Here is a 25,778-nt window from a genome sequence, read left to right on the forward strand (position 1 = left end):
GTATAGAAATGGAAGCTATTTTTGTTTGGTTTTTAAAAAAATATGACACTGCCAACTCACACATGGAATTCACAAACTTCAAAGCGTATGTCTCCAAGTATTTTGGAGTGACTGTCATTGAAATTTCTTCATCTTCTGGCTTTCTTTTCACTGGTGAAAATGTACTGGCATTTGCACAGATCTTGTATGTATTTCAGGAGTCACAGGTATTGAGCTTTAACCTTTGAATTTTGGTTAGTTATCCACTGTAAACCTTGGGTGATACTGCTGCATTTGTCTTCTTCCCCATTTTGCTTGTTAGCAAATCTAGACTTCTTGTTGGGGTTACAGTAAGAGAAATGCCACAGCAGTGCACTCACTGCCACTCTCCCATTGCCGCCTGAAGGGCTTCTGCTGGTGAGTCACCCATGCTGTGAATTTGGTGAAAGCAAAACTTTCCTCAGAGCCTACCAGTTTCACAGCCATTGATCATGTCCTGAGCTATCAGTACAGGCCATTCTTTGCACCCTTGTTCTCTTTTTCCTCTGGTGCATTTACACACCTCTCTACATTCATGCTTCTTTCTAACTAATCTTCTTATTTCTGTATACGGATTTTTGTATGGCAACATAATATAAACCATGGAGTACAATGCTGGTCTTGGCTTGGATGGCTGGCAGGATAAATCCATCTTATGCAGGGTTAATTGTACTGCAACTTGTTCCAGCTTTACTGAGAGAGACAGATGCAGGTGATTGCATCATGTGTCCAATCACTAAACCGCATCACCTATTTAATATAGCTCAGCAACTGCAGTTTTCCTTTGTGCCTGTTCCTGGCTTGGTTACACCAACTTAATGCAACTGTATTCACATGCAATTACCTGATTGCACATTAAGGGAAATGTTATAAACCAGCTCAGATAGGAAAAGAACCCAAGGCCATGTCAACCTCCCTTCAAGTCACCAGGCACCCCTAATTCTTACAAAGGAAACACTGAGAAGACTGTGGGTGTTGCAGAATGTCCCCAGGGCTGCCATCAGTTTAGTCTGGAGGGAGAAGTCCCAGGGACAGGCCCCTTCACTGAGAATAACTATATGAGTAAAGCTCCAGGTATATTAACAGCAAAACCAGCTTCTTGGCTGAAGCAGCACCACCCTCTCCGTCATCCTAAAAAGGGCAATGGTCGCTGCTGGCAGTGCCACTTGGGCCAGCTTTGTGTCTCTGCAGTACAGATGCACCCAGTCAGCTGGAAAACAGTGCCCTGAGCTGTGCACAGTGCTGGATGCTCAAGGACAGACCCAGCTAAACGCAGTCTTGGACCGCTACTGGAAGCATCTGAGCTTAGCTCATAGAAGTCACTCTATCTCAGCAGGGAAGGGAATTACCCAGCTTAGTATCAGAGCTTCCAAAATGCTCAACAAATTCAGAACATTACTGGAATGAGAACAGCATCTGTAAGAACTTCAACCAGGGTAAAATTATATGCTCCTAATTCTTCTCCCCCACAGCATGCAGTGAGTTCCACAGTGAATCAGAAAAGAAACAAGCTCAGTGCTCCAGAGATGGGCTATTGCTCATGGAACACAACAGTGTGCAGCCATGGGAACTCTCTTTTCCAGCTATGGGAACTGCTCTTTTCCAGCCTGGTCCTCTGTTCAGACAGGCTAGAATTGCTGGAGATCTTTATAGTAGAAAGGAGATGATGTTTGAAGAGCCATACACTGCTCCTGTAATTTGTGGCCATATTACTCCTCTAGGGTGATAAGCAACAGTGACTGACAGGAAGGAGTAAGTATTGAAAGCAGTTACATGGGGTTTTTTTGTGGAGGCAGATGGGGCTGCTATGGCACTGATGACAACTCTGCCCTGGAGAAATATCTCTTAAACAGGCTGTGATTATCAGCACTTATCTCAATCCTCCCCTGGAGAGATGCCCTAGTTGGGCACACCCTCTGTTATCATGGTGAGCTATCTTAAGGTTTTCAGTAATCCCATCATGCCTTAGTACCCATGCTAATCTTTTGTTACCCATTGGTCTTTCCCCCTTTGGTACCACCCTTGCTTTCCCCCATAAAAACCCCAGCATCATCCCAGTTTAGTAGGGCAGTGTTGTCCCTGGCCATCTTCAAAGAACTGCTGGATAATAAAGGAACCTCTGTGGAATTTGCCATACAATGTTTCTGTCTCTCTGTCCCTGAGTCGGCCTCGCAAGTAGATCTGAAATCACTGAACTGAAATCACTAAGAGCTGATCACCAGCAGCCTCTGGCTGCCCGCTTGCTGAGGTTTATCCAACAGCTAGGAGACCTGCCAGAAGACCCCCTTAGAAGGCTGTCCCTTGCCAGACCATCTCTCTTGGAAGACTGTGGCTTTCTGGGTAGGAGCAACAGACCTCCACAGACTCCCCTAGCAGCTACAGATTTTAGTTGTATTCTATACAGCTTCCTAGATAGCAATTACACATAAACTATAAGAAGCAGTCAGAAAATGGAGTGAGCCACTTTTCCAGCAGAAGTTTTGTGGGTCAGCATCAGGCAACAGAAGCCCCTCTCAGCTGACCCACAGAAAAGCTCTCAGAAACGATCCCATCTGTGGATTCAAAACTCTGGGCTACAGACTTGGCCAAAAAGTCTGCTCCTGCAGTCTGTGTCTCTATAGTAAAGAAAAAGTGCCAAAGGATTCAGATGTTCCCTGGATAGGAACTGGCTTATTTATAGCAAACTGTCCCTCGACCACACCAGCACCCTCCTCATGAAGTCTTGTCATTGCTTTTATAGCTGCATTTCTACTACATTTGTAGCATGCAATGGGCATGCTCAGGCATTCCTCTGCCCAGCCCATGGCTGCATTTTCATGTTGTTGTTTGCCCAACAAGCAACATCCAGCAAAACTGATCTGCTAGTGCTGATCTCACATGGGATGTGTGCTCTAGGTCAACCTATTAGAGTTGGGGAAAAAAATTAACTGAAGACTTTTTAATTTTTTTAATGCCAGATGCTGTCTGTCAGCCCTAACCTGCCTCAGTAAAGCTTCACCCAGTATGCAATAAATGAGGTACTCTAGCAGACCATCTTCTGCAATTTTTGCTCTAGTGTATTGTAAGGCACCAAAGCTATAAAACTTCCCAAAGCATTAACCTGGCCCATTCAATTCAGCAAACTCAAAGCCCATTTCATTTTAAGTTACTTAAAATTCCCGTAAGAGGGAATTGAAAGAAATAAAGAAAATAAAGAAAGAAAAGACATAGAAAAGGACAAATATAACCACCACTCCTGGTTCCTGCAGTGTTTTGTTGATAGAAATTACAAGAGGACTTAGGGTCAAGACATGTCCTTGCTGCATGTCCTGGGTTAAGTACCCTTTGGCTTTCCTGGGCCCCTTCCCCCACGTGGGCCTTCTGGTTATTCTAGGAGGTGGATTAGGGGCTCCAGAGATGAATGCATTGCCTCTGCTGTGCCAAGGATTGGCAGCCACTGCCAGTCTGGGATACAGGCTCTAGGAATAGGATGTGCAGGGCAGGGCATTCCCCAACCAGGGCAAGGCCCGACCTGCCCTTACCCTTTGCACACACAGAATGTTTCAAACCAACAATGCTTCCAGCCTCTCACATACTTCAGAGAATGTCACAGTCCATGCAACTTAATTAGTATTTATCTTTGTGCCCTGAACATTTTGCTTTAGCACATAGTGTTTACATTACCTCTGGGAACAGTATGTTGCACTGGTTTGCAGTGTCCTGGTATTGCTGATCTGCAGTGACCATGGTAATATTTATCCCGTGCCTGTCAGTGTGCTAAGGAATGAAGCTAAATAAATTCTGTAGTGATTGCAAACCCACCCTGATTATTTTTGTGCCATTCTTTTCATTTCTGCAACAAGTTGTCAGGTTTGCACTTGTAACAGCCTGTACTGTAAGAGGAGGGATCTCCTGACATTCTTGTTTCCACTACTGTTTCTATGATTTGGATTAGGCTTTTAAAAAGGGATACTTCTTCAAAGAGATACATGATATTTGATTTTTTAAATTTGAAACATTGAACTGAGAGATACAGAGCCATCTTTTCTCCTGGACTGGAAACCAGAAGCCTACATGGGCTAAGGCCAGATGGGCCAGCCCAGGAGACATAGAGTTGAGACCCCTGGCTTCTGCAGCTCTGGGTAGATCCTCTGGTGTTTAATGACATCCGTATGCCAGATGAAACTTGTGACTGGGGGCTTGCATGCAGGACACCTGTTCCTTGCGTGGCTTCTTTGAATGAGATGTTACAAGGTGGCCTTCCCTGCACTGGGAAAATTAATAAGGTCCCTGCCCTCCTCCACTATCTCTTCTAAAGAAACATATGAGAACTTCCGTCGCAAAGCTGCTTAAAGCTGGCCAAAGCATTCAAATGTTCGTGGTAAAGCAGGGAAGGAAGGAAGGGGACAGGAGCCACAGCACTGCTGCCTCTGCCACCCACACACACATGCTTTGCAAATGAGCAATCAAAGGGCTCCTGGATCAGAGCAGGACTGTGCCAGGAGGGCTCTCAAGCCCTGTGGTTAGGGCAGTCACCCAAGGAAAAGGAGGCTGCCAGGGGTGGCTGTTGTGTGTTCTGCAATCCAGACTGCCCACCAGGTCAGTTGGACCCTGGTTGATTTCCCACTGATCCCAGTGCATCTCTCTGTTCTCCATTGCTATCACCTCCCTCTGAGGAGCCCCAGCAAAAAGGGACAAATGGCTCAGGACCTTGTGTCTGTATGTGGGTGGCAGGAGGAGAAGAGCCACTGCTGTGCAGGAGGTCCTGGTCACACCTGGGTCCACTTCAGATTCAATTCTCACCTCTTCTTTCTGGGGTGGTGTCTTGTCTGGGGTGGTGGCTCACTGGTCTGGTATGGGGTGGGTTATCTGCTCAGGGGAATGTTACCCTTGTGCACCTAAATGAACACTAAATAAATAATCTTAACAAGTCTGTCCTGTTATTTCTGATACTGCCCCCAAACCCTGCTCTGCTTTCCCTTTGCACAGTGACTGCCAAGGAAAATGTGTAGTATTTTTTGCCCATTTCAGTATTAGCTTGTTTTTAATCCTCATAAACTGTCAACATAACTTTTCATACCAAGTACACTATATGTGTACTTACAACTTTACGTCTTGGAACAGGGAAGCCTCTCTTTTATTTCTTTCCTATATTTTTCAGTTTTGATGTTGACTATTCTGACCTTGCAGCAATAAAACACTAAGGAATAACTACTATCTAGCTAACTAAGCACTCTCATTTTATATATGCGCCCCACAAGAGTTAAATAAATATGTCTATAAATACGGTCCGTGAATGCTCACCCTGGGGTCAATATGCTTCATACCAAAAGCTGTTTCAATTCATACTGATGCAGTTAGATTTTCTGAAGAATATGGTTGGATCAGGGAAAAAGTACTCAATAACATGAAGGATCACACTGCTGAAGAGGCTGGGTGAGCATTCCAAATCTCTTACCCAAGGTTTCCTACTAAAATGAAACTTAGATACCAGTTCTTCACACTAATATTGGAGTTGTGCCTTGCATATGTGTTTGCTTTTTTGAGCTATTTTTTCCAGTGGTATTTTTTTTTTGTTTGTTTAACCCAGATTAAATTTGTATTTTGATACAGACAATGATTTTGATTTTACTTAGTCTCTTCTTCTAGCTCAGATACAGACCAACTCACAAAGAATTTAATTGATTAAATAAGAAAGAGCAATCTAATGTAAAGAGCCAGCAGGAGGAAATATTGGTTCACACAACATACTATTAACCTGCAGAAATTGTTGCCATAAAATTGAATTAAACCCAAAAGCAAACATCAAGCAGCAGTTGAGGGGCATTTCTGAAAGATTCTGAAAGGATTTTAGAAGGCTCTAAAACTCGCTGGTCAAAAACCAGATTAAACCAATAATTCATTATTAGTGGTAAACAAAAGACAGCAAGGTGAAGGGCAGATTGTTCCCATCCAAAATCCCCCCCACCCTTTACAGCAGCACCCCAAGACTAGACACAGTAAAAGCCAGAATACAGTCAGACAGACTAGGCAGAGAGCTGGGAATGGCATTGGTATATTTATCTTCCCTTGTAAAAACAAAAATAAAGAAATGTTTGTAGAATTGATCTTTAAAGGTCTTTCTACTTTTCTGGTGCTTTTTCAGTTCAGGAGAAAAAAGGTTTATTGACACAGGGAAAGCTGTAAACTCTGAAGCCATAACTTACAGCTACGCTTGAGGGGGCTTCAGCTTCCCCTCAGTTTTTGGTGCTAATGTCTCAATCTCATTTTAGAAACAAGGCAAATAGAAAACTGACCCGCACTCCTAAATTGCATTTTAAAATTATTTTTAAATTATAAATAAATTATATTGCTATTTTAAAGTATCGTTGACTGTACCAACTGTGAAAAATAGTTCTGAAGAGCTTCTTCAATAATCAAAATTACAATTCTAGCTGTTTCTGAGATACATTTTCTGTGAAGAAGGCAACTTACAAATTCCAAGGACTCAATTTTTAAAATTTCTTGAGAAGACAAAATTTTTATTTTTAATATTGCCTGGACTTCACAATCTAGCACCGTATCTTCACCCCCTCTGTTGTGCAAACACATGTGACAGTATTTTAAATATGTCTGTCTCTAGAAAAACACTGAGGAAGTCTCGCAGACAGAGAAGAACACAGAGGGAACAATTGCAAAGATTTATTTAGCGCTTTCTGTGCTTGGCACTTAGAAACAGAGTTCCGTGCATAGGGCAAATCTTTATACAGCATTTTCTTCATACATATTTTACATACCATTTTTATTGCCCTTTTTTATATTCATAATATTGAATACCCCACTAGGCATATAAATACATTTATCTACAACACCTCACAACAACTCTCAATAATATCTGTATTCTGTTACTTGGTATTTGCATTTTCACACAACTTAAATGCATAGCTTGCACCAAGCTACAATTGTTTTCTTATTTTTAAAGGATTTGAAGAGAAAAAACAAAACAAAAAAAAAAAGAACAAGAAAAAAACCCAGAAAATAAAGATGTTAAAAGGCAATGATCTATTTGATTAAACAGAGACCATGTGGCAGGTAGGAGGTTGGCAAATACTCAGCCTCACTGTTTCTGAAATGCTAATGGTTTTCTACGGCAACTCTTGCATGCAAGGTCAGCTGCACTCCTGTGGAGCTCTCTTTTCTCATCGTTCTTCCCCATGAGCTTAGTCTGGACAGTTCCTTCCCACTGGGATGAGTGCTGTGGGAGACACACATTCCCCACAAAGGCTGTCATCCATTCGGTCTCACTGCATTACTTCCAGTCAAGTCAACTGGAGCTGAGCCCCTCCCCCCATTCATCTTTCCAAAGTTACATTCCTGCTTCTGTCTGAGGCTCATTTGTGAGCTAAAACTTTTCTCTCCTCTCTCTTTCCCATCTCCGTCTGCAGGATGGGTGCTGGTGAGCTCAACCTTCATAAAGAAACAGCCAGTTGGGCAGAGCCATGGTGAAAATGAGAAACCTCCTCAGAAGAAGCTCCAGCCCAGCCACGCCGTTCCTGTGCTACAATGGAAGAAGGACCCACAGGCCTTGCTGGTTTCAGAAATGGGCTGAGCCGCTCCAGCAGTGAGGAACTGCCTGGGAAGAGGGAGGTCTTTAGAGCCATGGGCAGTGTAGCTTCAGAGGATGAAGCCCTGGGAGACTCCCCTTCTTCAACACTTGGAGGAGACAGCACAGGAGATGGGTCCCTCCACACTGAAAGCTCACACTGCTTAAAGTTAATGCGTAAACAGTAAATTCAGCTACTTCTCTCCAGCTGCTCATTGAAGTCATGCCCTCTTCTCTGCAATGTCCAGAAAAAGCAGATGCCCTGTGCCCATCTTGAGGCCCTGGGCTACAACAAGCTGCGATGGCTGTCAGTCGAGGCTCTCTAGGAGGTTCTGGGGCACACACCTAGATGGCTTATGTTCTTGTTTATCATTACAATACTAGTTCCACTATAAGTTTAAAGGCAAGAGAGTACTGGGATGGGTTCACCCCTGGGAACGATGAAGGTCTGTCTGCCTTTGATGCCAAGGAGAGGCATGGCTTGTTAGACCATGTGCACAGACATCTGTGAGGAGGAGCCCTGAACTGCTCCATACTGCCTGTTGTCACAGGCGGCGGCTGTTTGCTGGCTGCTGGATGGAGGGCTGATCATGTGCATCCCATGATCCATCCCTGTAGAAAGGTATTGCCTCTCTCCAAAGGCCCCACTGGATGGGGAAGAGCAGAGTAAAGTGCTTTGGGAGGTGGTGAGTTTCTCTGGGCTTGCCGCCAGCCTGGGGGAAGCAGGGAAATTGTATCCATAGAGGTTGTAGGGGTTGTGCAGGGAGAAGGCATTGTAGGAGCTCTGCTGCATGTGGCCACCACCAAACATGTGTGAAGAGGAGGAGGTGGAGGCAGGGTTGCCTGCTTGCATGACATACTGGAACTGGGAGCTGGGGAAGGATCCCAGCTGGCCACTGTATGCCTCCATCTTGCTGTTGCTGGGCAAGGAGGAAGGAGCCGGCATTCCTGAGATCAAGGAGGGAGTCCTCTGAGGCATGAAGGTTTCAGAGGGCTGCGAGGCAGCAGCGGTGCTGCTCTGTAGCCGGTTGTAGCCCCCATCACTCAGCGCTGGGTAGCTCTGCAGTGCTGCCATGTTGCTTCTGGCACAAGGAGGATAATCAGACAGGTTGAGGTTGCAAAGCTGACTCTCCCGGCAGCCAACATTGAAAGTGTTGGGGGCCAGATGGAAGGCTGGTGGAGAGCAGGATGGAGAGAGAAGGTGAGAAGAAGCGGATGGTGATGGGGTCCCCGTGCTGGAGGTGGTCGGGGATGTTCCTGTGCTGCCTCCTGCAAAACAAAACACATGGGAGGATGTTCAGCACCCAGAACCACATCTGCAAAGTGAGACAGCCTCATTGAAAAACAGCTTAGTTCAATAAAGAAGCAAGGGTGGTAAAATGGCCAGTGGAAAACTCAGCCTTTCTTCTCAAGGGCCCTCACTTTATTAATAGCATCCCTTGGTCTTTCCTTCTGCTTTTTTTGCTACGACTTTGTTTTTCAACAGATGTTTTATTCCCTTTTAAAATGGGAGAGGGAAGCAAGCCTGCCACAGAATAACCCAAGACATTGGGAATAGCTGCGAGGAAAGACAGCTTCATCAGTCAAGAGATACACCATTTGCAGGCATGTTTATTTAGCTCTTTTTAAGGGGGAAAAAAAAAAGAAAAAGAAAAAAAGATAAGAAAAGTTAAAAGAAGGTAATTTCTCCTCTCTCCTGGTCTACAGGAAGACGATCAGTCAGTGAACTGTATGGTCCCACTGCAAACACTCTTTATCTTCTACTCAGGGCTTGCGGTGGGAAGTGGCTGAAAGCATGTTGGACTTCTGCACCATTCAGCATTTTTGTCAGCTGGCTCACAGAGCAGAGGTACTGATTCAAGCCAGAAGTAACACTAAAATGAAGGGACACAGTTTCAAACTATATCCTGCTCCACAGAGCGCAGAAAAGGAATATGTCAGGATTTTTAATCATGTGCTTAAAATTTAAAAGGGATTCCGTATGTCATACCACTGATGTTAACAAAATACTGATATATGTGCATGTCAGTAGTACCAATGCTTTATATAATATTTATGTTATGAGTGATGGAATTGACCATTCTGCATGACAGGGATGCTCACATGTTCTGACCTGGGAAAATAATACTGTGTAATACTACCAATAATGGTAGCAAACTGAAAGTAAGTGTTATGAAAAAGATGATGGCACCGTTTTGAGATTAAGAAAAGATTATTTACAGGCAACATTCTGAATTGGAGGAAGCTCCCTTGAACAACCAGGAAAATCAGTTCTGTGGATAAAAAAAATCCAGTTTCCTGATGTGAAATCTTTTTTTTCCATTTGATCATTTTCTTTTTACAAGATTCCCTTTCTGCATTAGGGCAACCAACACTGGAGACTCTTGTAAAAAGAACAAAGAAGTGCTGGTGAAAAAGATTGACCATAATAAACAGACCCAGAGGAACTGGGAGGCAGCATTTCCAACAAGGTAGAAGACTACAGATGAGAGGCAAAGGGACTTGAAAAGATAGTGTTTGAATGAGAAGATGAAATTTCACCAAGGCAGAGATTGCACACTGAGGATCAAAAATAAGGGACAACTTTTTCTTGTATCACCTTATGGGAAAAAATCCAGCAGGATTTTGAGACCAGTCTGGATCTGCTAAAAAACCAAACCAAACCAAAACAAAACAAACCCCAAAAAATAAATTAAAAAACAAGGAAGAACTTAATGTGGTGTTGCTTGATGAAAATAGAGTATGCTAGTTGTTAAGAGATGCACTAGCAAGACATGCTCTGTGTCAGTATAGTGAGAATGAAAGCAAGATTATATCTGACTCTTTCTGACACTTCTAGGGTGAAACAGAATGGGGAGTGAAAATATAACCTTGAGAAAATAATATTTGTGATTTTTTTATTTTTTTTTTAACTTAGATTCAGAAAATAAGAAGAAAAACAGCACTGAGTAAGCATAGCCTGGAGTGATTGCTGTTGACCCAGGCAGCACTAACAAAAGGCTAATTTCTGTGTTGTTAAATCAAAGCAGTTATTCCCATTACCAGTCATGGGGAGGAATGCTTACCAGTTATTGCTGAGCCTGACTCCTTTTGTCATTCATTCAGAAGCATAAAAGAGAAGCATTGCATCACATCTCCATTAAAGTAAATGAGAGAAATTGAATTTTCAAATGCCACCATGGACTCTGCACTCACTTCTTGACAATACTCCAATGGTCAAACTTGCTCCCATATTTTAGTTCCAAAGTTCAAAGGCTTGTAGTGTAATTATAATTAAAATAATTTAGCATTTATTTTAAATGCTACACTACCCTGGTTCATTCAATGTGTCTGTCAGACAACCTTGGGCTATTTTGGCTCTGGTAAGTAAAGATGGTACATCTTCCAGCCTCTCTCCCTGTCTCTCTGTTACAGGTTGTCAACACTGCAGTAGGGTCAGCAGAAGGGGAGGTTGGCCTCTACACAAGTAGTTCCATTGCTGCCTGTTTTTTACTTGAAATTGCTGATAAAGGTGAGATTGAACACAACTACAGACACCATTTTTTTTGTTAGCCCTCCTGTAAAGAGCACAACCTCTAACAAGGAGAACAGGCACACAGCTGAATTCATGTATCATCTTCTAGTTATCCAAGCCCAAAATACAGAGGTCAAATAATCACAAAACAAATACAGCATAAAGTGAGATGTATTTATCCCACAGTAATCCTGCTTTTGACTCTTTACACCATTTATTTCATGAACAAACTGCAGAAAGTGACTCTCTTGCTGAGTGTCTGGAAAGTAAATAAAAATACATATGCATATATGTATGAGTATTTAATGACCAGTTTGAAATAAAATACATAGAATAAATTATTGAACACAATGTCTTAATTTCAGTCTTCCTTTGCCCCCAAGCTAAACTTTATCAATTCAGTAGAAGAAAAGTGCACACACCAGTTACCTCAAACATTAAGGTTTATTCATCTGCTGAGAAGCTACAATTCAGTCATATACATAACTGAGGCTTTGGCTACACTGAGTAAGTTTGTTGTTGTTAACTGTTAACTGTTAACTGTTAACTGTTGTTAACAGTTTCAAGGATTTCTTAATAGTTCCAAATCTGAGAATTGCTCGTTTCAGGCCACCTCTAAAGAGGGATTGAGTGAATCTGCTTTGAATAATCCCTATTTGCAGGCCAACAGGAAAACCCTCAAGTGGCAACACAACAACAGTTGTGTTTCTAACAACAGTTAGGAAACACAGTAAAAAAGATTTTTCTTTTTCTCTGTAACTTCAAAACGATGAGGAGGTAAGGGGTCCATCAACAGGAGCAATTGCCAAACCTGACAACTCTCTTTCAAGAATGCCTTGCTACCAATGCCAACCACAAGCACAGGACACACAACACTTGTGCTGCAACAGAGCATAATGCAGAAGCAGGAAGTTCCTAATAATTTGCAGAGTAATCTTTACACCTTAAAAATGGAACAGGAAATCATACAATGCAAAGCCTGTCTCAGCTCATTCTCTTTGGACCAGCTCCGCTCTGCTCCAAAGGACATTTCTTAGCCATCTTTGCTGGCAGCCCCGGGTATCAACCATACACAACCTGGACTTTTGTGAAGTTATAACTTGGTCTGTAGTTGATACAAAGTCAGCCAAATACCCCTAGAGATGGCAGCAAGCCCAGCAAATATATCCACACCATACTACAGTCTTGGAAAAACAGATGTGTGTGTCATTTTAATGGAAGGCATGGATACAAACCAATATAGTTAAACTGATACACAAAAAAAATAAAATGTTAGGTCTGGTTTAAGTCAACTGAGACCACATTTAAGCAAGAATAAAATTAATCCCTCGATAGCTGTCCTCTGTTCCTTTTCTCTACCCACCATTTCCCCCGGAAATAGCTGCCAACACCAAAACCATTTATCAGCAATGTCACAGTATCTCTCACCTCCACACTTACCATGATTCCAGAGTGATTAATTACTATTTTGAGCAGCCCCCAGAAGATAATTTTTTTGTCTCTGCAGACATTGGTTCCACATGTGTGTCACATTTGTATAAAATAAAAAGTTCAGAATTGCAAAGGCCCCTCCTTTGTATCTGAAGTTTGCCCCACATGGCAGGTGAAAGTGTCTGTCCTCACAGTGTCCTGCTATTCTGCCCAAGGCTTAGCCAGGCAATACTGTTATTATGAAAGGAGCTTGTCCCTTCGGCATACAAGCGATTAACTAAGTTGACCTTGTCAAAAGGACAGAAGCATTTTCTGGAGTACAATCAAGTACTCCAGAACTGGAGTATGATAAAGTGCAAGAAGTCAAAATTTGCAAGCTGGGACCAAGAAGTAGGGAAAAAGAATGAAATCATGGTGGAAGACAGGGAGACCATGGAAAGGGTGGGATGGAAAGGCAAACCTTCCTTTTCTTCTCAGCATTTCCTCTTGTGAAACCAAATAGAAATGCTGTCTGTGCACCAGGGTCATATACATGCCCACAAGGCTTAGAGAAGAAATTATAGCTTTTCCTCTGGGTATCAAAAAGGACTGCCATTAAAATATCTTCTCAAGTAGCTTATGACTCATGTGTGTCCATCTAAGCTTCAGTAATGGTGTTGTCTTCCTGTATGTTCCAAATAAACCCTTGCTTTTGCTTTTACCTAGGCTGTGCTTGTGTTAAGGACAATTTCAGGGCAAATTGCAGCACAGATAGACTCAGTCCATAGGTATGATGTGCCTTAAAATGAGGGGTTGGAGTGTTTTGGAAACATTCAACATGCCAGGGCATCTGAAATGCTACAGGGACCTCTTCCACAGAAGGCAAGTCACGTAGAGAACTTCTAACACTGCAGTGTGGATGGAAAACACATCTGCCAGCAACCAGCATTAGCCAAAGGAGCTTTCTGGCAACAGCAAGATAGTGGGGAGAGCATCAGTGCCAAGGGAGTCTGAAGCAATTGCGCATGGAAAATTTTCTGGGATCTCTCTTACAAATGACACCATATTATTCACTTGACCCACAATTTATCCCAAACTCCTTTATCTGAAAGGTGCACATAGATCAAACTTTGGACTCCACTGCAGCATATTTTCCTTACTAATGTTTCCAGGCACTGGATGGTACCATCACTTGCAGTGCCTCTGTACAAACCTCTTGATCTTTGCTCAATGCAGAGCTGCCGACAACACAGCATACCTGAACTTGAATGCCGTACCCTGTGCAATGGCAGAGTCTCACCAGACAGACAAGAGTTTTAGAGAAGTTTGGGCAACTTGGTCACAGCCTGCAGTTTTCAGCATGGCTGGTCTCACACAGGGGTGACCAGGTATTCACTGTCATACTGCAAACAGATGTGGCTGTGTGTCCTCTGAGTTTGTGCCTTACTTTCTAACAAGGATGGGAACAGCAAGGTGGTTTGTCTTAAGATTTTATGTTTTAATGTGTCAGGAAGCACAAAGTTATTCTTAGAGTGCAAGTGCTTCTCAGAGAGCTTAGCCCACTCTCACCTACAAGCTACTTTAACTTGTGGCCAGACATGAACCATGGGGCAGCATGGCCAGCTCACAGCCTGCAAGCTTTGAAGAGCCCATAGGACAATGCCCAGCCCACAGCCCACAGCCTCAGCCAGGCCATCTTCTTCCACCTCCATATGTGAACATATACTTGGATTGATAGGTGCACGGCCTCACTTATCCATCTCCTGGAGGAGCCACAGCCCCTCTTCTGATACCCACCCAAGATGTTGGCATCTTCATCATCTGATAGGCACGTGTCCAAGCACCTGGGGGTGCAGGAAAAAGGGACTGTAGCCACAAGTCATTCACCTGGCTCACAACTCTCCTCCTGGCACTTTACTTGAGTAAATAACCCTCCTGAGAGGTAGTTCATATTCACTTGGGCACAGAGCCATGATAATACAACTCTCCAGCTTTCCAAATGGAGCTGGCTAGGAGCTGGCATGTGTCTGGCCAGCAAGGAGCACAGAGGAACCTGTCCATGCAGATGTACTCCAATAAATTTCTGAAAGGTCTGTTTTTTGCGATGACTACAGTCTTGGATACATATGTACAGGGTCTTTCTAAAGCACAGGAAAGAGCAACTCTTCCCAGTGTTTTGAAGTGTCCTATCCTTAGACACAGCAGTAAATAAATGTAATGGCATGCATGCAGGAAAACAAGTTTGAACAAAAAAGTAAATCCTATTCCCATTGTGTGCACTTGTACACACATGTACACTAAGTAGTACAGATGAAATTTACTCTATGCTTTCCAAGTTACTTCACCTTTGGTCGCAGAACAAAAATAAAAATTTTTAATTGCCCAAGGATGGGAATCTGAGGGAGTAATGAGGTCAGGAGGAAGGATTTGTGCAGATTGCCAGGTGATCTGACTGATAGATTAGGAGGCCAGAGTGTGCCACTGTAACTATCTGATCTCATGTCCTTTTAGAGCCAGGCGTAGCACAAGCCTGGATCCATTTCTGCTTCAAGCAGCACATGCCTCAGTCCTGCTTGATGGCTTCAAACATCTAAATGCCACAATATCAGATGTCACTCCTGCTCTTACCTATCATAGCAACTTCTTCACTGCAAGTAAAACCGGCAGCCCAAGGCCTTTGCTCCCATTCCCAGCTTTCCAAAACTCAAAACTAAAATCTTCAGGAGGACTGAAAGATTCTTCATCACCATTGCTACTCCTCTGAGTTCTCTCTTCACCGCCTTGGAAAATTAAAAGGTTTTGTTGCCTGTTCCTTGTCTTCTTACCAAGAAAGGGCAGGGCCACCTGGTCTGTGACATGCTGGACTCTTTTCACTCCTTCCCTATTTTTAGGAATGAAAACTTCTCACTTTCATGGGAATGAGAGCCATTTCTTTGCTCACAGAGTGTAGTTGCCTTTTTTCTCTCTAGAGCCCTTGGCCAATTATCAAATTATGAATCCGCTGGTAAAATCTTTAAAAGGCCCAAATGAGACTCAAAACCTATTGTGTGCCAAGTTGCTGGGTTGTAGAGGAAACATAAAGAGTGCTTTGTAGTTCTTTGGGATACAGCTCACAGAGCACATTTTTAAAAAAAAGATAATTACAGTAATAGATTTAAGGGGGGAAATATGTACTGTATGGCACAAAAGTGAGGAATTAAAGGAAATTTTCGTTAAGGATAGAAATTTACAGAGAAAGACTTTTTTAATATGTTTACCTCAAATTACAATAATCATTGGAATTAACGGTAGATCTAGAACAACTCAGAACTTTAATTCTCTTTACATCTTACAAATTTCTGCAAGGCAAACTGAGTGGTCAGAAAATTAGAAATAAAATTTGCCTCAGTCATCCTCCAAGATAAAATATTTTCAAGACCTAATGGTAAAAAAACCCACTTTTTTTCTAATGTGGACAAAAAGTACAATTCAGGACATGTGATTTCCATTCCCATTCAAATCCAGAGCATGAAGACAGCTGAGGAAAAACATCTAAATACTGTGGCAAGTTCAAGAAACATGTAATTTTCTATTCATAAGAAAATTATGTGCTGCTCTTTTGAAACTGTGCGAATCTTCGAAGTATCATTGCCCACCTCTAGTCATTCATGTGAAATCTAATCACCACTCATCAGAAAACAGAGACAGGCTCCAGTCACTGGAACTCAGAGTTAACACCTCTCTGAAGTAACAAGAGCACTTCAGGCTCCTTTCAGGTCATCAGGAAGTGCCACAGACATTGACTTCCAGCTTCTTGTGTCACATCTGGGAGGGTATTTTAATTTTCCAGTGAAGCACCAAAAACATCCCTTCTCCAAAGGTAAATTCTCTGCAGCTCAACCTAGAAGAAGCTGGAACAGTTTATTCCCTGGTGCTTTGTTTAAATGAAGCAATCTATGAAGCCATTTGAAGTATGCAGCAGAAACCAGCACTCGATCCCAGTGACTCTGGCAAAAATCATTCTGTTTCCAGCCTCTTCTTCAAGGTCAAAAGAATCAAGTAGATAATTGAGTCCACACCCAGCTATCTGACCTCTGCCAAGAGCCTAGTCTGTTTACAGTTGATTTTGAAAGGGAAGCAGTATCCAGATTATCCTGGTGGCATTGCTGACAGAACTGATGGCTGCCTTTGGGAGGCAAGGGGCCAATCAGATGAATTTGTAGGTGGTTCAACCTCCCTTGGCATAAGCAGCTCCACTCTTTTGGGAGATACTATTTTGGGAGACACTATCTAGGATCTCAGATAAAGCCAAAAGGATCTTAACAGTTATTTACTTCTTTCTGCCTCCAGGCACCTGTGATTTCTTCAGACAAGGTTCTGGAGGGCTCAGTCTTCCTTCCACTTGACACCAGTACACATTTGTGTATTCAGGGTTTTGTTTTCATATGGGTACAATCAGGGCAGCTCTCTGAGCACCACCCCCATGGGGGAAGAGTATTATACTGAGTAAGTTACAGGCAGTACAGACAAACTTTGGCATGACAGAGGAGATGCCTGCCCAGAAAGGGTAATGTTTACAGATAGAGAAAGCAGCAACACCTCAGCTCGGGGTGTCTGTCTCACATCTGCTGATAGCCGGCGCAGACTTAGGGTCTGTGTGGAAACATCCTTGTTACCAGAAAATATTGTTCCTTTCCAGCAGTAAATGGGACATTTGAATCTCTTCCACACTGAGGAGAGGGAGTCTTTTGTGCGTATTCCTGTTGACACAAGACCGCAGAGCTAAGTTGTTCCCCTCTCGGAAAGAGCCAGTAGGACCTGTACTCAATCAGTTTGTACAAGCATGCTGCTCTAGACATAGCACCTGCAGTCTTACCAGCAAGGAACACACTCCTCTTTCCCTCCAGTATCCTTGTAGACATTTTTTAATGCTAATCTCAATAATCATTAATGCCATATTTTCAGACCCTCTAAGAGGTGGACTCTCTGCCTCCAGTCCAAGATCAATGCAGATGCTCAAGCTGATGGAGAAAGGGCTGAATCTACTGTGTCTTCCCTTCGGAGTTCCTGGCAAAAGTACTAATTCAAAAAAAGAGCCCATTTAAAAGGAAAGCTGCCTTGAGAGCTGACCAGTCAAGTTTAAGATGCTTGACTCCTGTGGATTTGGTATGTATGTGTCAAAACAGTAGTTTAATGATGAAGTGAATTTTTATGTTCTGCAGGCCTAGTGATAGATCATATCATGCAATGCTCATATTGATCCTGAAATTCTGTTTAGGAGATACTTCTTTCTACCAACTTCCAGGGTACCTTTGATTTAATTTCTTGATAAGTAATCAGCTTTTGTAGGAAGGATTAGATACTGATCACTTTTCTAATATTGCCCCACTGTCTTTTTAGTCTCACAGAACATACAGTCACCGATAGTGATCTGCTCATCACAATATCCTGGAAAATCTGTGGGAAACTGGATATCACAAATGAGCCAGCCATAGCTCCTTTTACTCTTAGTGACATAATGCAGAGTTACTGGAACTCTGATTTTCTTTTCTCCTCTCCCTCTTTTTTTTTTTTTTTTTTTTTACATTCCCTTTTAAAATCAAGAAACTGAGCCACAAATATTTAATAATGAGAATCTGGATGAGGTTCAATCTAAATTTTGAAAATATATTCCAATTAAAGACTTTAATAGATTCTTGGCTTTCCACACATCTCACTGCCATATGCATTCAATAACCACAAGCCCTCCTTCTCACTCGCAGCAAGTAAACTGCAATGTGGGTGTTACCATTCCCCAGAAGGTCAGCTTCTCCTGGACTGCCATTTTCAGAGCATTTTGTGCAAAGGTTTTTCTTGGGGGGGACTTTTTCTTTCAAGACTGGCTGCAGATCTACTGTAATTGTGTCCAACATGGTGTTCACTCTTGCAAAGACATGGATACTTTTGGATTGTGCACTCCAAAAGAGAGGTTTTGTTCTCAAGCCAGGGGATTTCACTAACAGAAGCAGCGTGTTCTTTCCCTTGACAGGACAACACGGTGACCACTCAGGTCACAGACCTGCAGGGACTTGCTGATATGCTGTGCTTCAATGGCAACATGTGCAACTAAAGCTCAGGGACCACAAGACTCAGCTGCACCAGGGCTCTGCAACTGGGTGCGACATCAAACTCTGCAGTTTGCATGGCAGCTGAAACCTATCATTGTGCAGATTAGAAAGTTATTCCATGCCTGCATGAAACAGCTGCATCCAGCACAAGTATCGATTTTGGTGCGTCTGTAGCTGCTGCTCCACATAAAGCCTGACCCAAATAAATGAGCAAAGCACTAGGATGTAGGCTGAATGGCACAAAAGATAATGTGGAAAAATTGTAGTATCTTTAGATAATTGTATCACATGAATGCATCTGGAATACTCGGCACAGACTTGTGTTCAAATAAATTATTAAGAACCCGTAAAAGCTCCTACTAAAAGAGACATTAAATGATTGGCACTATTCACTTTGAGAGGCACAGAAGGGGGAAATAAAAACCTGTAAAACAATTAAGTGTATGAAGACGGTGGATGAGGAGAAGTTTGTCCTTAGCTCTTAACACCCTACAAAAAGGGATAAACAGCGCAGAAAACTTAAAGTCTCTTGAACGAAGCATGTTTGCATGCTTGCATGTTACCAAGCAATCTCTATTGCCCTTGTTACCTTTGTCCCCATCACTACTGACCACCCTACAGGATTTTTGGGATTTGTACCTCTTAGGAACTGCACTAATTCATTTAGCTCTGGGTAAGTTAATGCTGGAAGCAGACTCTGCAGAATAATACTGGGATTGTCCTTTCTGGATAGCATTTTGTAGTTATCAGCTTTGAGATCAGTTATCTCCTCATTTCAGAATACACACTATCTTTTCCAAACTGGCACATGTGGCAGCAAATTAAACACTCTCCAAAAAATCATGACATCTGTACAGTTGTTTTTATTAGTCAAATCTTTAACCTGACCAAAAATTCAGTTAGATTTGTTAGGAAAAAAAATCTTGGAAAAGTCAGATAGCCCTTTTTCCATGAAAAAATTACCAACTGTCAAAAGAAAAGCTAAAGATCTGTAAAAATCCATAGCACAGAAGAATTTATCTTGAAAGCAAGGAAGACACCATATTTATGCTGCTGATGCCCCAAGCTTTTGCCCCAGAAAATGTAATTTTTCCTATTACAGTAGGATAGATCCATCTCTAGAAAATCAAAACTGAATTCCAGTTCCTACAGGAAACTGTTACAACACATCCTTAAAATTCATGTAACTTGAACCTATTTTATTTTTTCCTATCACCACAGACAGTATCTCATTTTAGTACTGTTATCTATTCTCTCTCTTCTCAGAGGCTGGACAACCATGGCTTGCTCCTCCTCAGTCCTAGGCAAGAGGCCACTCTTGTTTTCCTCATCTTGTCTCTCTGCAGTAAGAACTCACTCTTTAGCTGCAGGGGACACATCTACTCCTGAAAGTTTCTGGTAGCCCCCCATGTGATTTCCCAACACACATTTCAGGGGATAAAAGGACAGCTTGCATTTCCTCAAATGTTTATTCAGAATTGTCACATATTTACCCAGCTTTGATGAAAGCAAAGGGATCTAGAAATAAAGTATCAGTTTATTAAAAAAAAAACCTGAAAGTTTCTAATTCATAAATATACAGCAGTATGAGATGACATCATGTAGCTCATAGCACTGAAACTCCAGATGGGAGAGGAGGAAACACTGGGGCACGTCACAGCCATGTAAAGTCTCAGAGGAGCTGAGGTTCAATAGCTTATGCTAATGTCAGATCTTAAACAGCAGTGATTTACTCACCTGTCACCCAGTTCATGTGCTTGAAAGCAAGGAGACAAAGAGGTGTGGACACAATAGATCCTGGTTATCTTATATTTGGAGGGAAGAATCACATGTGGCTTAAAGCCACCTCAGCAATTTTTGCTCTGTCAGCAGTTCCAAGGATTTTGTACCAGCATATTTGTCCTTGCCTTTAGGGACTGTCCCAGCAGCCAAAAAATAAAATAGAGCATGTTTGTACTTTAGCTCTGCACCTGTTTTTGAGACCAGGGGTCAGCTCATTACAGCAATTATTGGAGAGATGAGCACTATGGGTGTGGGAATATTTCTGGTTTATTATTTCACACAGCTAAATGCAGACCTCAAAAAAAACTTTTGTAATGAGTTGTTAGGTTTTGAGATCAACTTGTGAACACAGCTTCAGTTAAGGGCTGCCCTAGGCTTTATTGTCTCTGGTGTAGTGGTGGTGGTCTGCACACGGCCTGCTGGTTACAGGGTACTGGCTTGCTTCCTGGTTTTTCAGCTGCCAAACTATATTATAACAAGCTAAAAATACATTAAATATTTTCCTTTCCTAATATTACCTTACCACGTAAGCAATAGTTGGAGTTGCCACTAGGATGTTATCTGATAACTGAGGGGAGGGAGGCAGGCGAGCCCGAATAGGGGGTAAGACATTAGAGAGAGGCTGCTCCAGTGACTGTGACCAGCAGAGGCTGTTATGTTTCTATTTAGGTGGGTGATGAAAACATTTCTAAATCCCTGCTTTAACCCATCTCTGTCCAAGTGCCCCACCATAATTTTTCCTCAAAACAAACCCCTGAGCTTGTTCAAAATCTCTCCTGCCCCATGCTGTGCTATTCAAGAAGAGTTGGGTGGTCAGCTGAAGACCATGCGTGGAGAGTCTAACAGAGCTGACTTGGGTGTGCTCTGTCCCACTCCTGTGCTGTGCCATCAGAAATTATTTAGCAGGTGACCTGGACCCTGTTACATGTGGAACTGGCATGGGGGACAGACAGCAAGCAAGAAGAGGTTCTTCTGTTGGACACCCATCTGAGTCTGCCTTGGTGATGGGCAGCCCCAACAGCCACCGCTGCTTCCCTGCATCTGGAGGGGAACACACCATCCCCAGGTGGATTCACGATCTGGAGGGAAGTGTGGGGGCTGATGTCAAGCTTGGGCAGGCTTTTGGTTTTGATAATTTAACTTTGCTGGTGTCACATTTGAACACCATTTTGAGTTATTTCTTTCCTTACATGTACATTTGAATAAAAAATCCCAAAAACTATCAGGCTGCTGCCTTGATATCTTTTTCTCAGTGATCACTGTTTTTAACTAGAAATAGCTGCACTAAAGTGAATGGGAAAGACCTATCCCTGCACAAAGCAAAATAGCAACACGGCCTGAAACTAGAGATGAAAGCCCTACTTAACAAGTGAGATATGTAAAGGGCAGGAGCTATGAAAAGACACAGCATGAACACTTGGCCTATCCAATAATTCCTCCCAGATTCTTACTAGCAGAAAATATCTCCAGCAAGGCCACTGTGTTTTAAAATCAAGGTAGCATGACCCCAAAGGGACACATATTCTTGGTCTCCTAAAATTTCCAGAGGGCAACTCCCCTCCCCCTTGTGTTTGCACACAAATAACAAATGTAAACTGCAAATGGAGAAAAACATGTCTGACATGGTTGAGCATTTCCTTAGTCTTTCTGTGCTCTCTTCACATTTAACTCATGCTGTGTACTTGGGTTGGTTTGCCCAACCCTACAATCCTTCCTCCTTCTAGTTCTTAGGACTCTAGGGAGACCAGGGAACCCAAGTAGCTCCATTGCACCTCATAACGCATCGTCTGTCCACTGTTTCCATCCCTCTCTCTGCTCTGCGTCCTTTCACTTCAGCCAAGAGCTCAACAATGTGTGCGGCATCCCCATTCCAGTCGCTGCACACAGCGAAATGCATTGCTGCTTTTATGCCCTCTTCTTCTGCTATTTCTACAGCTCTTTGCAATCCCTTTGTTTGCTCACCTTGCTGCTTCTGCATGGTGGTGAAATCTTCAAAGGTGAGAGTGCGCACTGGGGGCCTCCAGAAGGCGTAGGTCTCCATGATGGCCTCCAGCCCTGTCCTGTGCAAAGGAAAGAAAACAAGGAGGAAATAAGAACGTCAATCAGATGAGGATACAGGCACTGAAGAAAGAAGGCCCTGATATTGCTTGACAGGCTGCCAGCAGCCACTGAAAAGTCACCTTGGCACCTGTGAATTCTTCAAGTGAGTTTTCTCACACAGGTGCTGACTAAGACAGTAAGTAAAATTTCCCTAATCCCAGTATTTCAAAAGCTCCTAACAGCCTCCTAGTGACTTCTTTTCTTTCTAGCAAGAATCTCAAGCCTACTGTCTGCTTTCCAGAGGACACACAACTGTCAGCTCTTCAAGGCATACTCAATTTATGATTGAGTGGCCCGCCACAATTTTTGGCTATTAGCTGTCATGTAAACAAAGAAGGCCTGGTATTCAGACTACCGAAGCAGAAATTTTTGTAAATTGTCTTTCCCCACCACTTTGCAGTTCTGGACACTGATCCAAAGTGTGATGAGAAGCCATCAAAAAGGGAATTGTCTTGGTTTTGGACTTTGAAAATGCATAAGATGCTCTTTCTAAAAGATCTGTGGTACATCTGCTTTGGGTCTCTAACTCACTACAAAGACATATCAAAGAGAAAAAGCCAAAAATTGAGTGAGAATTTTTCTTCTTGAAGGGCTGGGGTCTTAGATTTTTTCTTGCTCTCACCTCAAACTTCTAGCTCTGCTGGAAGTCTCTTAATGCCACAGGCTCAGTGAAGACATAGGTGTATTATCAAACACACTGGAGTGTCTTCCCAGGAAAAGTTCGCAGTGGAAGCTGCACACCTCTCTCTTCCTCATTCCTCACCTTCCCCAGCCTGTTTTCCCTCAGTAGGTTACAGCCCTTGCACTGATTGAATACCAGTAGAGATTCTTCATCAAATGTGAGAACATATCCCCTTTCAATGCAAAAGGCACAACATCCCCAGAGCCTCTCATCAGAGGTTGAGCTGACACTGGAGCTGCCTTTTGCTTCTGAAAATGTCTTTCTGCACATGCCCCACTCAGTTAACTTTCCAAAGTCTCCCCGGAAGCTTGGATGCTTTAAATACATTGGAGTTGGCAAACCAAACTCTGTATTTTAAGAGGAGGTTTAGAAGAGAGGTTGTTGCATGGTGTTTATTAGCTGCTAAGCTGTTAGAAGTAGAAACAGAAGACATCTCTGCATAGCAGTCTCACACTAGTGCTGAGGACATTACAACAAAACTATTTGGTTAATACAGTGGCCTCTGCCAGCTCATGGAGCTCAGAGGCAACAAGGCAGGGCAGAATTTGAACCCATCAGCTAAGCTGGGCTTTACATACAAAAGTTGCCCTTTAACTACTGGCACCACCCCCAGGATTTCCTCTGCTCCCTGTGTGTGAAAGTCACACACGTTCAGACTCCATCTGCTTCTCGACACACTCAGCCAGGAAGAGAACAGTACCTTTTTCGCAGCCTCATGAAATGATCCCCAGCCCAAACACTGAGGGAAGACTTCGTGGTACTGTATATCCAGGGGGCATAAAATGCCCTGAGCAAGTTGCAATGCAACCAGACCTGCTGTTGAAAGGATCTGCCTTGATGATTAGAACCACGTAATGTATCAGAAATGCAGACTGAAAGTTCCAGCTGTGCTACTCCAGCTGCTCTGTGTCTGCCACAGGATCATGTGGGGAAGCAGGGAGGTCAACTTACTGAAAGCAGTGGACACACAGTCTCGCTCAGTCATTAGATCACCAGGTACACAACCCCACTCTGTAGCAGCACTGGGCTTCTAGCTCTGGTCTCACAACTCCCTTCCAGTAAAATCCAGTCCCTAATGGGAGGTGGCTTTTGGAGACACTAAAAGCAGATGAAGGCCGCCTCTCTCCAGAGCCTACATCCTTATCAGTTCAGCAGTTGACTCACAATTTGAAGTTTCTAGTTCTCCATCTAACACTTTCCCCTTTATCAATACAGTTCTCACAGGCACCATATAATTTCTGCTTCTAAAAGAAAAAGGAAAAGAAAGAATAGCCAGTATATAATAAAAAGAAGAAACAACACAGTAAATCTGTTAGTACTATGCTGCTTTCAAGGGTTGGACTTGACTGTCTGTGAGCTGATAGAGGGTAAATGGCAGCACTGAGAGTGCCAGAGCAGCTTGTAAAGCTGCTTTACTCCTGCCCTGTATGTCAGGGAAAGGAAAGATGCCAACACCAACAGGGACTTACCTCCTCCTGCTCCAGGGGAGCAGTTCTACAACAGCCCCCTTGCTGTGAACACAGCTCCTGTCACCCTTCCCTTTCCACACTGTGACTGCTGGCAGCAACAGCCCGGCCTTGCCCTGCGATGCTGAGGGCAGCTTGGTGTCACAGGTACCTGAAGAGTGAATGTTCAAACTCCACAGCTGGCTCTTCCCGCCCCAAGCGTGAGTCCTTCACTCCCCACAAGCCTGCATATGTCGAACATGTGTGTAAAGCATCCTCCCTGAGCATGTGGGTGACAGAGCTCAAACTTTTGTCCACTTCTCCCGCGCACAAATTTAAGCTTCTATGTACTAGATCAACTTTTCCCCCCGTTATTTTGTGGGTTTCCTTTTGTTTAATCTTTGGTTTCTGGTTTTTGGGGCTGTCTTTCTTCATGCAGAAAAAATGCTGTGGATGTTTTCGAAATAGTTTCTAAGCAGAAGACATGCTTACTGAATTTTCAGGTCCTTCCAGGCATCAGACAAGATCCATGAGATAGCAGCTCTGTGGGCTAACCTGCTAGGCACCTACCACACTATGTACAGAGTCTTGCAGAGGAAAAACACACAGTCATGCTGAAAACAGCACTCGGTGAGAAAGCACACAACCTTTGTGTACTGATTTTACAACCCTATCCCCAGCCTTTCTTCTGTTGGTGATGTATTACTACTTTTGAAAGAAAATATTGAGGTGATGAGGTGGGAATCAAGAAATTTAATCCCTGTCAACTCTAATAACTGTCTCCCCCATAGCATTTTATGACATTGGTGTGCTCTCCTGTTCAGCAGAAATACTGGAGTGCTATTCTGTGTGTGTGTTCCACCCCCTAACAAGAAAAAGAATCCCCACCTGGCCAATGAAGAGACATTTTGGGACGATAATGAATGTTGACAAAAAAATAATTGTTTTCAGCATTTCTGAAATGTCAGGAAATTTGGAGAGCCTTTGCTGAGGGTTGCTGATACCAAGTGTGCTGAACATTGTCCATGTGGCATCTACTTTCTCTTCCAAAGAACTGCACTGAAAAATTAACTTCAAACTATCTACCAGGCCATAAACCCTTCCCTCTCACACCATCTTTATGAAGGAAGTTTAAAAAAAAAAAGTACCAGAAGAGGTCTCACTGCCAGCATGTTTTTAA

The 25,778-nt window shown here is 43.0% G+C and overlaps 1 protein-coding gene across 2 annotated transcripts in view; it reads right to left on the reverse strand.

Moving 5' to 3' along the window:
* Positions 1-8,063: 8,063 nt before the first annotated feature.
* Positions 8,064-25,778, reverse strand: part of TBX15 (T-box transcription factor 15) — an 88,701-nt gene continuing 70,986 nt past the window's right edge. For both annotated transcript variants that reach the window (XM_062515526.1, XM_062515527.1), the window contains 2 exons: positions 22,334-22,431; positions 8,064-8,848 (listed from right to left, as the gene is read on the reverse strand). In XM_062515526.1, coding sequence (XP_062371510.1) covers positions 8,064-8,848; positions 22,334-22,431 — 883 coding nt within the window. The remainder of the gene's footprint in view (positions 8,849-22,333; positions 22,432-25,778) is intronic.

The sequence above is a fragment of the Cinclus cinclus genome, chromosome 2 (genome assembly GCF_963662255.1).
Source record: "Cinclus cinclus chromosome 2, bCinCin1.1, whole genome shotgun sequence".
Classification (NCBI taxonomy): domain Eukaryota; kingdom Metazoa; phylum Chordata; class Aves; order Passeriformes; family Cinclidae; genus Cinclus; species Cinclus cinclus.